Raw genomic sequence first — 19,793 nt, forward strand, 5'->3', positions numbered from 1 at the left:
AATAAATAATAACACCGCAATGTTATAGTCACTTCATCAAACTAAAACATTTCGACAATAAGTCAGACTACGATGCTTACAAAATTATTTGTTTCCTTCATTTATTCAGTGTGATTGATAACTATTGAAATATGGTTGCATGGTCGGGCAATTTGAAATTTAAATGAGTTTGAGATATCTTACGAGGAAGGAGAAACTTCGAAAATGATGCTTTCATTAGACACATTATTTGAATCGTAAATTGTGTTTTTGTTTAAATAAACGATGTGGAAGCAAATTGGAAGGTATGCAATTTCAGCAAGAAGCTAAACTTTGATGTCAGCTGGCACAATTTGATTAATAATTATTATCTACAAGTAAACATTTGTGTTGCTTTTATAAAATATTTTAAAATATATTCCAGCAAAACTGTTATTTAGTATTTTACCGGTAAATTATTGTTACTTCACAAATCACTTTTCATTAGAATTTTCCGCTCGTCTGATTTTGTAGCAGACGTATCTTAGTTGATTAACGAAAAACTATTTATTTTCTATATTTAATGGATAATAATACATAGAATTATTGTTAGCCAGTAAATAGGACTTTGAAAGTTTGTAATATTAGATAATTATTTTAAAGTCATTTGAACTAATATAATAATATTATGCGTATACTCGTATACTGCAGTAAATGTTAATAAACGTCTATATTTGTTAATGTTGTATATTGACATAATGACATATTACATTTCCGTTTCATATATAATTTTATTTTACGATAACTAATTTGAACGAAGTAGATTTTTATTTTGAGTAACTAACTAATTCCTACGATTTAAACTTTGTGTGTAAAATATGAAATTTATTAAAAAATTGTATAAGTCATTATAAGTTATTATAATTAAAACGATTATAATTAATACGAGTATATAATTACTAATTTTTTTCACGTTTTAAATTTAACTTATTTTGTTTAGCAGGTTTTTTGAAAATAATTTATAAATAACGCAAGAATTGTTTTTAATTAGAATACATGTTTATAAATAAATATATTTTTTGAAGTATTATCTAGAGTAAATTTATTTTAAGAAAGATATTAAATATTTTCTATTTTGGTTTAAGTATCTAAATAATAAACCATTAATTAATGTATAAAATTACGATTGAAATATTTAAGCATATGAAACTATTATTTGTTAACATCGTAAGTATATTAAAATATACACATTAATTCATAATAGATTTTAAAATTATATTATAATAAGTTATTATTATTAATAACAAAACTATATTATAACATCTATATATTTTAAATTTTACTAATGTAATCAAATAATAACCATATAATAAAAATATATTTTTTGAAATAATATAAATATTTTAACTAAATTAAATTACTTAAAACTTTATTTTATTCAATAATTTAAAATTTTATATAATTTTGATTGTTTTTTTTTTAGTTTTTAAAAACATAGTTTATTTTAGTATAATATTTTATAATTAAATATAAACTATTGTGCTTATTTGATGAGCACTTATCTCATTTGGATGATTCAAAATACATTTCTAATTAATAATCAATGTATATAATTTGTGTACATAACCTAACCTAACCTTTTTGTTTCGCATTATACTATTATACAATATTATATAACCTAACTATAAGTTTTAAGTATGAAAATAAATATTACGAATTGGTAAAATAATTTTTTATTTTATTCTATTATTTTAATAATGATTTATTGATATTGCATTCATATTCAAGAATAAAGCAATATTAATTTGTAAATAAATATATTTTTATTCATACAATTTTTAAACACTGTAAAAATTGGAATTCCTTAATCTTGTTTATTAGTTAATATTTGTATTTTTTTTTTAATTTTAGTTTAAACGACACTTGTATAAAATATAAATCGTCATCATTTTGATTTTTTCTATTATTGTCAATGAAATATATATTTATCCTATTGTATACATATATTTTATTTGTAAACAATTAAATAAAATAATTAAAATTCAAACGATTTATACAAAATTAAGATCGTACTTTAGACTATTAATATTTACACAAGTTTAGATAATTTTTCATTTTAGGGATTCATTATTATAATAAACTTATCAAGTTAAATATAATGTAGTGTCTAATAAGAACATTTTCTTTTTATTAAGATTGAAATTCATTTTTTGAATTTTTTGTGGTATTTTCAAAGGTATACACATTAACGATACTGTTATAATGGTATCTATATATAGATATATTTTTAAATGGTATACTCAAAATTAATATGAATTACAATTACTCAATCGAAGCAACTATTGTTAGTGTCGGATCACTTAAGAAAATAACTCAACAGTAATATCATTTTTAACATGAAGCAACGTGGATTAAAAACGAGCATAACCATTAGTTAAATTTGATCATTTTTTTATAATATGGCTTGTTGAATCTAATATATAGTGCGAACTATCAAAAATATTACTTCATAGTAAAAAAAAATATATTATAATATACTGAGTTAGGTATACAGTATACATATTATTTTTATATTTTTTTACCTTGACAAGTCTAATAGCATCTGGGGAAACATAATTTAATGTCTGATAAATAATTTTGGACTAAATGGAAAATGGTACTAGATTAAGATAATAATATATTTCGTCTTTGATTATACAATCATTGCTGTTACTCAATGAAAACCATAAATCTGAGTATAATTACAATTTCCTTACTTATCTTCTGCTACTGCAAATAATTATTTCATATTTGTTTCAGTTTAATTGTTTGTGTTAACAACACAACACAAATAGTTTGTGCCACGAAGTTAATACACAAATTTAGAAGCAGATAGTACAATTAATACAGATAACAGGCATAAGATATTAGGCAATTGTTTCTTTAGCGCTCACTTCAACGCAATCCAGTCTGAAGTATATTCTTATTTTAAAATTGAAAATAATAATAAACCGTCGCATTTTAAAATCGACTCTCAGAAGCGATCGGTTTACTTAAAAGTGGACGAGATTTTATTAAAAATGGGTATGCTATATATATTATGCTCTTTGCAGTTTTTCCAATGAGTTTTTTAAACTACTAAGAAATTTGACCTTTATAAAATACGAGCTTTGTTCAATTCCCAATCAATTGATAAGGTTACATGCAACACTTTTACTATCCTAAAAATTGTTTTCGAAAAAAAGGAAAAACCATTGTAAACCAAATAGCTCCCTCGATCTGCTCTGAATTTAAAATGCAGGAACATTTGGATTGTGGCTTTTGATTATTTTTTTATTCATCATATTGATATATTATATTAACACAACTTAGTTTATTCTTTACATTTTCTTTATTTAGTAGTGATATGATGAATACAATTATTGTTTTATTATTTAAGTTGTTTTCTGAATAAATGTTTGTATTTTTGGAAATATTAAAAAAAATATATTGTTTGTTTTTTTTTTTAAATCGTAATAATATATAAATATAATTTATAAATTTATCATCCATAAATCACAGATGGTTTTCTGATGATTTATATGTTTATTAAAAGTCGAATTTCAAACTAGCTATTTAGCAAAATATAGGTTCACCACTAAGTTAAACAAACTAATTAATGCTTATAAAGTTATAATTGTAATTAATTATTGGAATTTTCAACTAAGAATATTAAATTTGTACGTATAGTAAATTTTTATTTGTTTATAATATTATTATCAGTGTTCCATAGTAATCTTTTATAAATCAATTTTTCAAATACATTTCTTTTTTTTTTTTGTAATAGAAAAACCTTTGAACGTTTTATTTTTTATTAGCCAATGATGATTTTATTTTTTTTGTTTAACACATAAAACAACCTATCATTTTTTGTTTTTATACTAGACATAAAATTCTTAGAGATATGCACTATTATATATCTGAATTATTATAAACTTGACCAAAAGTTTAGTTTTTGATCTATTCTACAATGAATTATTCAACATTCACTTATTAGATCTTTTTCCCTAGCTTATACACATTAATTTCTTCTTTCATTTTCGTTTATGATATTTTCTGTCGATATGTGTTTAAAAATGATTGTTGTTATTTTGACTTTTTTTGACGATTAAGAACATTATATTTACACATATTTTAAAAATAAATAAATAAGAAAACCATTAATTTGAAATTAAAACAAAATCTATATAGTAACTTCTTATTTTAACAATTTACGGTTTGTATAAAATTTAAGAATTTAAAAGTAAAAAAATAATAATTTAAGTAATTTCATTCATCATATGATATATTAAATCATTAATACATAAATATAAAATGAGTTTCATGTTTATCTAGAACATAATTAAATATGAAACTGAAACAATGACGTTGAGCCAATTGCTATCCCTTTCAGAATGAAAATCGAGGAAACCGAATTCTTATTTTTAATAAATTACCATGCGTAATTTTAATTTTTACTTGTTAGATTATACTGATTATAGAGTTAAACATAATACATGTTTCATACTTCATTTGTAAATTAGTTTTTCAGTTTAAATTAATAACTTAAATGTTTATATACATTTTTTTTTTTATATAATTTTATTCTAAAATCGTTTATAACATTTCTTTTTTAAGTATTGTATTCGTGATTTTCATCAGAAAAAATGGATTTATTAATTTGTGAAAAATCACATTTTGTTTTCAAATTCCATAATTCATAATAACGTGAGAATAATGTTAAATAGTTTAAAACTGTGAACAGCGAAATACTTAAAACAGTGACTCACCTTATACGATATAATATACTGCACATTTTAATCTAAATATTTTTCGTGTAACAGTGTATCCTATTTTTTCTCGAATGTATTTTTTTGTAGTGATTAACAATTTATAACAAAGTAACTCAACTCTATAAGTTTTTGACAAGATCGCATATTATAAAGTATACAAATTTTATGCTTCTTCGCACTTTTCTTGACATACGTTATAAATGATAAAACTTTTAACAAATATTAATCCAACTTTAAGTTACATATTATAAAGTTTATGCGACTAGCTGTAGTATGTAATGAATACGTAATAATCTTAACTTACCTTATGTGTTGCGAAAAACTATCCTTTTTACATAATAACACGATCGTATATAATAATGTTTTATTTGCTAAGTAATTTATATCAACGAGAAATTTGAACACTACATTACGTGGTAGGTAGTAGTAAATGTTAGAATGCCATCACGGTCATAATTATAATTATCCGTGGTGAACTGTATAAATTAAACATATGATTCCTAACTCTGATAATCATGAAATCGAATCATGGGTTTTGATTGATGAATATTGTAATAGACCACAAGTTTATATTGCCGATTACTGAAAATTAAATAATACGTGTTAAACAAAGAGAAGGAATTATATTATCCGTTTATACCGTATTTATGTCACATTTTTAAAATTTTTGTTTATTGGATAAATGTATGTTAGCACATAAGTCAAAAGCGTTTTAATTTTTAAAATTATTCAATCGACGTGTTTGAGTTACTTTTTATACGAATTATATAATTATTACACAACCACTGTACATAAAAACACGATGTTAGGTTTTTCCTCGTGAACGTATTTATTGTAATTCGATAACTAATGTGTATAATATTCATTAGACATAATAGTAGTTAATGTTTTTTAGTTATGTTTGTTTTGAGTGGACCAAAAAATAAAGTTAAGGGCCACAATAAGTTGCAAAATATTATAATTATTTTAAATAAAATATTAAAAAATGATATTACCTCCAGATACCATGCACGTCAACTTCACCCGGTCGCCCTCGTAGAACGGCCCCGTGTGTTCTATCTCCTCGTTATACTCGCTCAGGATGACTGGCTTCTGCGGAGGCACTGTGAAACGATATGCACAATTAATATAATACATATGACACGTAAAATATGCGATCATTGATAAAACCAAACGACAATAACTGTATTAGACATGGTATGATAATATGTACATTATACGCAGTGACACACTACTGCACACGTGACACAACCCTAAAACCACTTTAAATTGTTAATATTGGACGCATGTTATAACAACGATAATATTCTGTTATTTTAAATGAAAACCCTGGAGTCACATTTATTTAGTTATCATTATTTAATATTATGGTTTCTTTTTTTTTTATATAGCAATTTAAAAGTTAAATAGGTTGGGGAATAATGATAATTAAATAAAAAGTAATTAATTATTCAAAACTTAAAAAAATAACAAAAATAATACCTATGTATTATACTTATTACTTATATAATTATAAAACCATTTTGCAAAAAAAAAAAAAAACTAATATTCTAAAATTATCTTAATGGAATTATATCAACTATATTTTACTCGATAGTTGAGACTTTTAGAGTCACTTAACTTCAATTTTACTGTAATCCACTAGTCTTACTCGTCAAACAAAAATTGTTATTAATTGATCCTATAGTCGACGACATTTTTTATAGAAAATATAATAAATATTGCTTATAAGTTATAGACAAATTTTAAATATATAATATTTAATTATAAATTGTTATGAACAAAAAAATAACACACAACCGATTTTTTTTATAAACGTTTTTTTTATGATATATTTATTTTTTAATCGTTAATTGAACTAAATTGGCATATTATTATGGCATCATAATATTATTACTTGATTGACTTGATTGTTTTTTTATTATTTACCCAATACAAACTTACTGGATTTAAATAATATTATGTTTAATTCAAACTATATACATATATGTTAACATCATAAAATGCAGTTTAATATTTTAATATAATATATTTAAATCATGGTTTTTTTTAGAACACAATTACAAAGGTCTAATGACCGAGACAGTGAGAGATGGATGTTTATATAAAATGCATTACTTTGGCGTATTATAATACAATCAAAATGTTTGAATTAGGTACCAACGAATTTAATTTTTGAAAATGTTTTTGTTATTTCTCTTAAAGTTATATTTTCGTTCTGTATTATTATTTTTTGATGTTTTTAATACTTTCATTCAATTAAAATTTTTTAAACACAATTTATGAATTGTTTCTGCGTCATAATTAAAAATATATTTTTATTTCAACAATTTTTATAAATTTTCAAATATTCAATAAATCAAAAACTAAATATTCTTTTTTTCAATTTTTATGTATAAGTGATTTTTCTAGTGATTTATTCTGCGTTTTAGATTCAGGGAAAGGCGATGGATTTATTGATTATGCAATTAAATGTGTTTTATTTTTGTTTCTGAAAACATTTTTATAGTAGAAAAAATGCTTTGATCATAAAATTACGTAGAGGTTTCTGGTAACAAATTGGATCTTATATTCTAATTTCTAGTTGATACTTTTAGGAGATCGACATTGAAAATTTTCAATACTTTTTAAAATAATCGAAAAAGTAATACAAACATTTATTAAAAAGTTAATATAATTATTAAAATAATTGTTTGCTAACCTTGTTTACCAAAAAGTTTAATCGTCTTTGCATAGGTCGGCTTCGAATATTTTCAGTTTTTTTCTATTGATATCTTTACACTTTTTTTCGTTCGATCAAAAGACTTAAAAATGTTAATAAAAAGTTCCTTAATATATAGATTGTTAAAAAATTGAAAAAATGAGTTTAAAGCCACTTTAATGGTTACTGAGCATTTAAAGATAGAATTTTGTCAAATTTCGTTAATTAGTAGTTAATTTCTAATTTTTTTAATATTCTTACCTAATAATTAAATATGCAATTTGAAGTTCCTTAAAAGTTTTAAGGTTGTTATTACTGAAATTATATATATATAAAAAAAAAGAAAAATTGACCGTATTTCAACAAAAGGTACCTATCGTGTATGTAATAAATCGTTTTTGCTTATTCCCAAACAGTATAATTTTACGACCAATGCTATAACAACTTGAAAATTCCAGTCGAAATATGATCAGTACCCCCGGTAGTTTGGTAAAGAATATTTTACGGATGGTGGCAGTTTCGATTACAATTTATTACCAGGAAATTTACGACAGCCAACGTAATATTTATTCGATTAATCGATTTTATTAACAATAGCATAGGTACTAAATCGACAAAATCAAAAACTTTTTTAAGTTTCCATTAGATGAGTTTCAGCATTTAAATTTTATTTTTATGCTGGCTGAAATCATAATAGAGTTATAATATGTGTATTATTTAATCATTTCCGATGTGCTGAAATTCATATAATCTGATTTGAAAAAATAGTGGAGCTTCCGGTTCGATATATACACTTTTTTTTTTTTTTTGGTCGAAATTGAAAAAAATAAAAATTAAAGTCATTTTAATAATTTATATAATAATTATTACGAACTAAAGCGTGAAAAACAGTTCTCATATTAAATTTAGGTCGATAAATACAAAATACAAAATATTACATAATTATTAATTAGTATATCACTCACTCACTCAGCAGTGGCACACACTTAATAAATAAGGGTAGCATGTTCAATGGAAAATATACCACCTACCCACCAAATTGTTTTCAAAAAGACACCAATGAAGGTTTTCCCCCACCCCATTAACTAACATCTTCTAACTAAGTCTTATTAATAATTATAACTATAATATTTATAAATTATAATATTTTAAATTTATAACTACAAATTATATTCAATTTTTTTATTTAAACGTAATATTGAAATATTGAATGTACCTACATTAAAATAAAATATTGGTACTCAGTTTAGAATAATAATTAAATTTTTTAAATGTTTTACTATAAATAAAACTTCAACAATAACAAATATTATGTTCAATGGACACTGTTACATACTGCTGTATAATATTTAAATGAAAATTAGTACAATAATTATTTCTTTAATATGCTACTATTATTGGCAATTATAGTATCTGTGTCAATTTGTATATAATTTTCGCACTAAAGTACCATTAAACTTTCAACCAAAAAATTCAGAGGTAGAAATTTCTACCTTAGAACTTAGAACCCTCTAGTGTACGCCTCTAAATATACTTGTACTTAACTATATTGTAAAAATATAAAACATAATTAATTAAACACAACTATAAACCATAACTCAATAATTCATGAATACAATATTATATCACAACATATGTAATGTACATTATTGTACACATTTGAATATTTTGTCTGAATCTTAATTACTGTATGTTCACTTCAAATAATTACACACATTTAAAATAAACTTCACCAACTGTTAAATATACTCAACAATTTTAACAAGCCATAGATATTACTAACGTCTTATATATTTATCTGAAATGATTTTTATATTTCATAACTCGTATTTTTTTTTCTGATCGTACAGGTGAATGAATTGATTTGACAATAATGTGTACATTTTTATTTGTTGAAGAAATGCTCTGATCAATTGTCTTTGATAAAAGTTTCTTGTAAGAAATTTAATTTTGATACTTTTGGAAGGTAAACATTGCAAATTCTCAGTATCTATTAAAATAATTAGGAAAAAACTTAAAATTAACGCGAATATTTGTTAAAAATTTTAAATTGACAACCAACAATTTAGTTTTTGCTCAGAATATAGTTGTTATCATTAAATTAAAATTTAACACACTATTCATTACAATACCTATTCAATGACAAGGTATACTTAATCTTGTACAGCGGAGTGGTTGCCTAATCTTCTGCTTTTTTTATTTTAATTATTATTTATTCATTTATTGGTCGTCATGTCAACAATAATTATAAAACACTGGAGAATATTTTAAAAACAGTTTCTGTGTAATATACAGGATAGTATTTAAAATATAAAAGTTAAGACTTGAATGCTACGCTGTATTCAATATCAATAATGTTTTGAATACTACGCGTATTATTACGATAGTACTTATAATACTGTGTTACACTAGTACTAGTCTGTGTATACTATTTACACAATCAGCTGTATCTACTGTTGCATTAATATTTATGCCGTAAGATATCTATCAATATTACTTGATATAAAGTATAATAATAAATAATTTTTAAATAATAAATTATTACTGTAATAACCGTTATTAACCTAAACCTAATCTGTAAATTAATTGATATAATCATTATGTTTATAGCCGATCCTCAAATTATTAATATTATATTAGAACAGTAGTGTTTTTATTTGTATAGTGCCACTGTTAGTTTTGTAATTTTATTTTTAAATAAGTGGTTTAGATGATTTATATACTTATTAAGTCGACATATTATTTATAATGACGAAACATGAGTTCCATTATTATACTCATTTAAATTTTTTTTTTTTTTTTAATATGATTTGTATGTGTGAATTGATTACATTTATCTGACTTCATACTTTATCGATAACACTTATATCAAATAATTTTTATTCTGTAGAAAATAAAATAATGGTGTAATATTAGTATATTTAAAACGGTAGACATGATTTTTATATAAAAAGTATATTATGACAACTAAAAAGTTTGCGTAAATAACATATAGCGCCGCTACCAATTTTGTAATTTATATATAAAATACTTAAAGCATTATGAACTATACATATTATTATGATATAATATAGTGATCCATAATTCTACAACTCGTTAAATGTACTAAAATTGCGTAATTATTTATTATTATAGTTCTTATTTGTTTTCTTTCATAACGTTTACAAACAGTCGCAATGGATTGTGTTTAACAATGTTCTTACAGTATATTACATAATTGAATATTTTTATATACGTTTGGCAAAAATTGTTTAAAATTGGCCATTGCCAGTTATGATATTATGATGTTACAATATTTAATAAGAACAATATTTGATTTGACATAACAATAAAGAAGAAAATGTATTTATTTATTTCGTATGTTGCCAGATGGTATGCATAAAAAAAGAGTGTTATCATCATTCGATTATTTAACTTAATAATATTATAACTGTTGAACAGTAATTGCTTTTTGACGTAACTAAGTATCCACAAACTTCATATTTTTTTTTTTAAATAGACTTTTTAATTCATGATAGTTTTTTATGCATATCTTAGATCAACCGATTCTTACACATCCATTTAATTTATAATATTTTGTTATGCTTATTAGTGTCTTCTGTTTAATTTTAACGAATATGAATATCCTTGAAAAAAATCTAACTATGCTTATTAAATTATTTCTTTTTTATAATTATTGTAATATTGTTTTTACATAAAGATTTAATATAATCGCTATAGAAGTAGCATATGTTAATAAAATAAATTATACGTTATTATTTTTATTTATTTTTTGTTTCTGGAATCGTATAAAAATGGTGCCATGACAAAAACTAAAATCAAATATTTAATACAATTTTAATTCCACATTTCATGATCGTATCTAATATATACATAATAATAATTCACAGTTAAATTAATAGACGATTAATAATTGTGTATTTATTAACATCAAAACACATAATATGTTTGTAAGAGTAAGGTTATATAATTGTGTAATTAATGAACTAAATTTTCCAAGTCTAATAAATAATATTAAATTCAAAATTCAAAAATTAATGTCTGTAATACATAAATTATATATATAAATATATTTATAAATATATTTCTAGACTTTTACCTACGTGGACAGAAATATAAATACACCGTAAGACGTTCGAATGCATACGTCAATCATAATTTATTGTCGTGAATTGAAATATAATGAAATATATGATTAGTAACATTATACAAATTTAAATGTATTAAATATTTTAAAAAATAGCTGGGAAAAAATTCTAAATGAAAAAAATGTTATTAAATGTTTTTCACCCCAAGTTTTAAACTTAGTATTTTGTTATTATACTATGTTATGTAAATATTTTAAAAACGTATAAAATGTTAATGATAATGGGAAAGTTATCATATATTTTTGAATACTTTAAATGTGCTATAAATTTACTAAAATAAATACATTAAATATTTTTTCTACGTACATTTTTTCAAAAGAACCGTATGGGTTAAAAATAATTCCATCTCTTTTTTCTTTCTATATAGTCAAAAACGTATAGTAAAGAAAATGGAGAAATCTAAACAAATAAAACATGTATTTTACGTTCGGGAATTAAGAAAGTTTAAATTACTATCAAATGAAATAAGTTTTGTTAATGTGTCTGTTTCATCATCGTCAAATTCTGACATTTGCAATCCCAGAGCCAAGATTTGTATCCAGTAAAATCGTTTAACTTTCAACGAGTAAAATGTTCATATTATATATTAAAAAAAAAGTGAATACTGTCTTGCTCTAATAATATTTAATAACATAATAACATAATAAATATCATCTATTACTATTTGAAAGACGATAAAAGTTTGCAGAGTTTAACATTCATCTTAATCTTATATCCTTTTAAATTTAATTCGTATTTAATGAAAACTACAAAGCCTACAAATGTACCTTTGATTTTTATAATCTTTAAGACTGAATGCATTTAAAAAAAAAATCCTTAGTGCTGCCTAATAAAACCACTCTCTTGAAACTTAAATACTTATATAATACATTACTATTTACCGTAAACATATTTGAACACCATAAAACAAATTAGTAAATTATTGATATTTGTTATGAAACAATACTTATTTAAAAGATATGCGTAGGTTCTTGGCCTGTTTACAAGAGCGTAGCTTGTGGTGGGGGAGGGGGGTTCAGGGTTCAGATAAATGCCTATTATATTTAAAACTTGTATATAATATAACATATTTATACTCTAAAGTCCCCTTCACAATTTTTTTTCTGGCTACGGCCTTGCCTATTTAGATTATTTTTTTATAAACACGTTTATAAAACATTTATTTATTTATTGTTGGTAAAAAAAGAAAATTTATTTTACATTAATTAATTATTTTTTTTTTATATTAATAAAAACAGGCTCGATGACTTGGACCATTGGCTATATAATTTTTTTTCAGCAGTAAACCGTACGGTTTTATTTTTAAAATTTGTTTCACGGTTTGATGATATTCGTGTTGACATTTACAATGTAAATTGGCCAAAATCGACGGTTGGCTTTAGTAATAATCACGTTCTAATGGTCGTCGTTCCTCCGATTGAATATAAAGGTCGTTGATGTGTATATGATAAATAATAATATGCATGCACGTTTTAATGTTGGTATAGCGTAGACGTATAAATACGGGTTTTATTTGAATTTATTTTAAGTATTTTTAGCATTTTCAAGAAAAAAAAGGTTAAAAATTGCATATTATGTGTTTCTTTAATATTATACAGTTTGTTTTTATATTTTTATAATTATTATTGTTGATATTATCTTTTCTAAGCTTTTTGAAAATATTCAAATTTTATCAAAGCTGTAAGACGAATATAATATACGCTACGTACAGCAGCATTACAAACCTACAAATGGAACATAAAATAATCGTAATAATTATTATAGACTTTATTATTATAACAGAAAATGGGATTTCTAAGATAGATGTGTAATAAGTATACTATCCGGATGTTCTTAAATTAGCATATTTTTAAAATAATGATCATAGAAAACTCTCGAATAAACTAAAATAATGTTTCATGAAGTCATGAATACATACAAAAAAGTACATTTTGAATTTTTTTGAATATTATTATTATTTTAAAAATGAAATATAATAATATTTGTATTCATATATTTAATATTTTATTTTTAGTTGGAACATTCCTTATGCATTTCCCACCGAGAAATAAAGCAGCTACAACTATAAAAGTTTAATGTATTTACGTAGAAATAGTTACATTTAAGAATCTAAAGATAAGTTTTAAAAATTATTCAAAGTAATAGTTAATCATATTAAGTTTGAATACAAATTTAAGATATATATATAATCATAAAAATCACAAATTTAAGTTTGTTACTCTTGTTTCGTCTCACTTAAATGTGTATATTAGTATAAAATAATACAATAGTATACAAATTGTTAGTTTTGTTCTACATGTAAACACCACAAAAAAAAAAATTACATTCAAAAAAACTATATAATATATATTATGTACGCTGTTACATACTGCATAAACGAAAAATAAAAATATATATATAAACTAAAATATAAATATTTTATCTTGGAGCACATATATTTTGCTTATTGACATAGTTATAACATTAAACTAACTACGAACATAACTTAATATTAATGAAAAAAGTAATTTATATCTGAAAGATTAAATATAATATAATAAATAATTTTCCATGTTAATAATGGACATTATTTTCAAAACTAACTAAAATGAGCTAACGCCCTTTAATATGACTCCCTCACAATAAATCTTCACCGTATTAAATATGTTACCTTACGGATGTAAATAACGTTACGAACTTTTTAAAAACTAATAATGGATATTATTTGATTAAACGTTTATTTAGTATAGTTAAGTTAGGTTTATTATAATTTACGCTCAAAGTGTATATAATATAATAATATGGAATACGTAAATAATTATTTATAGAGTTATAGCTTCACTTCGTTGATTTTCTAACAACATCGTGAAATTTTCCTTCATTTTTTTGTTTATCTATATAGTATTCTGTTGATGGAGATAAAAATTATACACCCGGTTTGTATTTAATTGTGTGTACCCAGTTCACAGCGCAGTACCACCATGACCGTAAATTTCTAACCCTAAGATACAGTATTCAATTTAGCTTGATAGTTATTATTAACATACAATAAGACCGTATTATTGAATGGTGAGTATCAGATTAATTTTGTAATTTCATATTTTAAAATAATAATATATATATTGAGTAAATCAAAATGTATGCCACAGCTATATACATTTATACATATATAATACTCATATGAGAAAAAATAATCAACACGGAAGTTTAAAATGATGATCATATTTTTTACAATAGTTTAGGGGGGATTTAGGGTGGTCAACTTAAGAAATTCAAATAGAAACCTGTACTTTATTGTGTTATCCAAATGTGAAGAATTTTTTTTGTAGTATTTTCATAAAAATCGAAATTAGGATGAGTATTTTATGAGTTATAAGTATTTAAAGTTTTTGTGAGAGGAGTAATAGACTAAAATGTTGCGGGGTATTCCCGTGGGTATCCACTCCGCTCGTCTAACTATAAATACTTATAACTCGAAACTACTCGTCCAAATTTTGATTTTTATGTACCGAAATACTACTAAAAAAATTCTTTACATTAAGCTTGCAAAAACTGTATAGGTTTCTATTTGAATTCTTAAGTTGATTCCTATGAACCTCCTGTCTTTAAATTATTGTGCAAAAATATAAAAATTACTAATCATTTTAGATATTTATAAATAAAAAAACTTTCGTACAAAACATTTTTCTCTATTATGAGTATTTTATGATTAAATGGCTATAAATTTCACGTTAAATTCTTGAAAAACTATAAGTTGAATATTATAATATTTCTTTCGATAAATTAATTTTGTTTTATTTGATTTATTATTAGAGATTGAATTACACAGTACCCACTCAAATAATATGAAAATATTTCATGTTTTATATTTTTTATTATTCAACCCAGCTTCTACACAGAAATTAAGACTGCCATTTTTGATGCGATTGAGATAGAACAATAATAATGTATTTGAATGATTGAGTGTACGATTGCTTTCGTGTATATAGTTGTTATAATTTAATAGTAGTCTTCTAATTGTTTCTTCAGACTTGAAATTGTACTTATATACTTTCTGAATTATGTGAAATGTTTAAAGTTAATGACACATATAAATTCAAATGCGTACATCACGTCAAAATGTTTAAACTTTGACTAAAAGTTAATATACTTAAAACCCTTAAAAAATTGAGACGATACAATATATATCAGTGGGCGACGAACGAACAGTATAAGATAATATTATGTTTCGGTTCATAATGTGATCCTCAATGAATTAAATATACCTTTAACATTCTTATTAATAAATAAATTATCACATGGCAACGTGTAAATATTTTACGTAAAATGTTTTTCAAGGGTATGAGATTCATTAAAAGGATTCAAACAAAATCGAATTCAAAATTAATGCAAATGAGACTTTGCTCGTAATTTTATGTGTAATCCTTGTCTGTTTGAATGAAACATTTATCGGGCATGAATCTCAATCCTTAATCCTTACGGCGTGTTCCAGGTAAGTTTATTCAGACGGGGATTTTAGACATTGTTTATGTTAACTCGAATAAAAATAATTAATTACCAGCCGATTGTTGTATTTGTGTACTTATATTATTCTAAATGCGGATTACACGTAAACGCAATATACTGACGATATGAAAAACAAAAAATTGAAACATTAACACATTAAAGCGTGAACCTAACAGAACTACAGAACACTAAACTGTATTTCGATTGGAAATCCAACGATCATTTTATAATAATACTCTACGGTCTATGGGTAAGGGGGATTAATGGCATAATAACAATATCCCTCGATATTGTTATTAACCATTTAGTGATAACACGCAGTTATTGTATTATTATTATCATCATTATCATCGTCGCTGCCATAACCATCATTGGCGGTGTATAGTGAATAAAATTGATATTAGTTGCGCGTAAAGAATCCGTGCGTGCGTGATGGGGGGAATTCAATTTTGAGAGGGGAAAAAATACCGATGGATTAAAAACCACAGTAATTATAGTCATACATTACATAAATCGACGACGTTAATATGCGTTGCCCGCTTAAACATTATAATATACGCACACGGATATCAAATTGCATTAGTATATTATGCGTATTATAGTGTCTAAACCTAAATTCGGAGTAAACGGTTGATGGTATTGTATAAAAATACATTTATTTAAAATATCATCCGAACACTATTTAAGGTAAAGTATTTGAGTATTAAAAAAATAATAGTGAAATTAAAAAAAAAAAAAAATTAATATAGTTCTGAAATAATTAATTTGAATTAAATATATGTTTATTGTATCGATACAATCAAGCAATGTATTTCAATTTTATAAAAATCACACAATTTAATTTAATGAAAACAAAAATAATTATATAAAAATAGTTTTACTACTATACACTTTATACTGTAATATAGATTAAAATAAACGGAAATGGACCTACAATAAATTTTTATTAACTTAGTAATAATCCATAAATATATATTTAATCGGTAAACGATTTGTTTTTAAAGGCATAACGGCATGGCATATTTTTTATTTAATAAGGATTATAAATAGTGAAAATTGACGAATTTAAATTTTAAGATATCAAACGGAATTATTTGAAAAACAATATTATTCAATATAGGTAGTAAAAGTGTTTAAAATCCGTTCAAATACCCATTTACAAAGTAAAAATATTCGAATATCGCCGTAGTAGGTACCCAAATATTTTACGACGCTGCCGACCAGACAACACTGTCGCGGTGGTAATAATCGTATCGCGTCAAATTCCTCTACACATATTATTATACTATGCCGAACCGCTTCGAAACCGATCGATTCGTTGCGCCGTGCACGCATAATATTATATTATATTATTATACACGTCGTAATACAGGTGCGTATGTAACATGGCCAAGAAAAAAAAGCAGTGCTCACTGCTCACACGTGTAGATATTAAAATTTAACGATATACATATTATTATTATTATTATTATAACACACCGAACGTGCGTGCGGGATATATACCATATAAATTATTATAATATTTATAGCGCATACGGCGCTGCTGCAGTTTGTTCGACAAAAGCACGCGTTACCCGTTCCGCCAGAATAGAAATCCCCCAAGCTTTTATAATATTATAACTATTATTATTATTATATACCTATAAATTTATGCACACACACACACGACACACACGTATTATATGTACAAACGATGCGAACGAAGCGACGACCGGCGGCGTTTTCAGGTCGGTCAGAAACCGTTTTTTTTTTTGCCTATGCCCATATCATATTATATACGTTTTATATCTCTCGTATTTTATAATTTTTTTTTAAATATCAAAACGACTGCTGCAGCTCTTAGAATGCACACCACCATCAACTATATGTGTATATACATATATATATATATTTTTTTATGGCATAATACATGACACGGGTATGTACGCACAGCATCAAATGCGAAACATCGTATCGGCTCCTCTCGAAGGCGTGAGAGCGTTTATCTGTGCATCTCCACAACGCTCGCCGCTGTCGCTCCGATCGGATTGCGCGACGTATGCCTTTGGTGGTCGATTTTTTTCCTTCGAATAATTGGGTGCCAGCTGACGACGAGATTTTTTCGCACTCGTTTCCCAGATCGTTAGTAGATCTCAGAGTAGGTTATCGAAAGCCATCGTGACATACAGTGACATTTTAATGGAACGACACTCGAAATAAATTAGCAGCAACTCGCCTACATCGATACATTTTTAATTCCATTTTATTTCCAGATACGTTATATTTACTGGCAAGGATTTCGATATTTTTGCACTAATTTATTTCGAGTTTGGTATTAAAAAAATATATATTTTCTAGAAAATTTGAATTCTGTGTTTCAGTCTTTGCTTCTGTTTAACCTATATGTAAGAAAAATAATGTTTACAATTTATTTGAAACAGATCGCCATATCCTACGTGAGAACCAAGTATTTATTTCGTTCACTGCGTTTCAAATGATTCGAATTTATGAAATTTTACTACTCATACCATCTCGAATGTAAATGGTTGTTGTTCGATAAAATAGTATAATAATTTATGTACCGGTTTAATATTCACGTGTCTCCCGGGGAGTCCTCCTAGGACGTTAAAGATTCGCGTACCTACTTACTTTACGGCGTAGAGCTCACGAGAACAACGAAAATTCCTCATACTCTGTACATGAGACTAAAAATAAAGTCTTCTACATTGCCGGAAAATTTAGCAACTTAGCATATTTCTGAGGTTACAGTCATCAACACTCACATACAGCAATCATTTATAAGCGTGTTTTATTAAAAATAAAATATTATTTATGCCTAATGGCACCCACATAAAAATCACGACATTATAATGTTTCACGCCATATGATTTATACAATGCACATATAAATATTACATATTTTATTATACAATATACATATATAGCAAATTATTATATTTAAGTAGAAACTGCAGGTCATGAGCTAAACAAACGGTGCGTATTTGGGCCAAAATATAAAGTACCTAGTAAACATAAAGGGTGTAATGAGTGACGATAAAATATGTCTATTGTCTACCGAGATTTTGGAAAACGTGCACTATTTTTCAACGCAGATATCGTTAGACAAACTAAAAAATAACAAAACATTATCTATTTAGTTTTTGTTTAGACGATTTTGATTATCATCCTTATAAACATAAATATTAAAACTACAATATTATACTATGATAATAAAAAAAAAGCATTTTATTCTTAATTAAAATTTAAGAGTTTGACATGTTCTTGAACACAAGTTTACTATGTTGAAGTGCGCATTATTATACTAAAATAACCTATAAACCATCAATGACTACACTAGAAAAATATAAACAAATATTAGATAATAAATAATTAATTTTTGTAGACTTTATTTAATTCAGCCGTTATTCGTATTATGGAATACGAAACGAAAATAGATGATGTGTGCACTTGAATTCTATATTGACTTTATATGTTATATGAATTATACATGAGAAATGGAAAAATTTCCAGAAATTAATCGCAATCATATTTCTAAAAATCTCCTAGTGTTTCCAGAAATTATGATACTCGATACATATAACCATGATACCTGTCTGAACAGAATTCGTTTCGTTTATATTCGTGAGCTATCGGCGATATTATTAAACTGACCTTATTTTGTAATATTATATACGTTTAAAACATGAAATAATCATTATTTACTCGTCTTTTG

The 19,793-nt window shown here is 24.6% G+C and overlaps 1 protein-coding gene across 1 annotated transcript in view; it reads right to left on the bottom strand.

Moving 5' to 3' along the window:
• LOC132924642 (uncharacterized) overlaps positions 1-19,793 on the bottom strand; it is a 505,044-nt gene that overhangs the window by 61,057 nt on the left and 424,194 nt on the right. Inside the window, exon 4 of the mRNA XM_060989064.1 lies at positions 5,744-5,851. Coding sequence (XP_060845047.1) covers positions 5,744-5,851 — 108 coding nt within the window. The remainder of the gene's footprint in view (positions 1-5,743; positions 5,852-19,793) is intronic.

The sequence above is a fragment of the Rhopalosiphum padi genome, chromosome 3, assembly GCF_020882245.1.
Source record: "Rhopalosiphum padi isolate XX-2018 chromosome 3, ASM2088224v1, whole genome shotgun sequence".
Taxonomy (NCBI): Eukaryota; Metazoa; Arthropoda; class Insecta; order Hemiptera; family Aphididae; genus Rhopalosiphum; species Rhopalosiphum padi.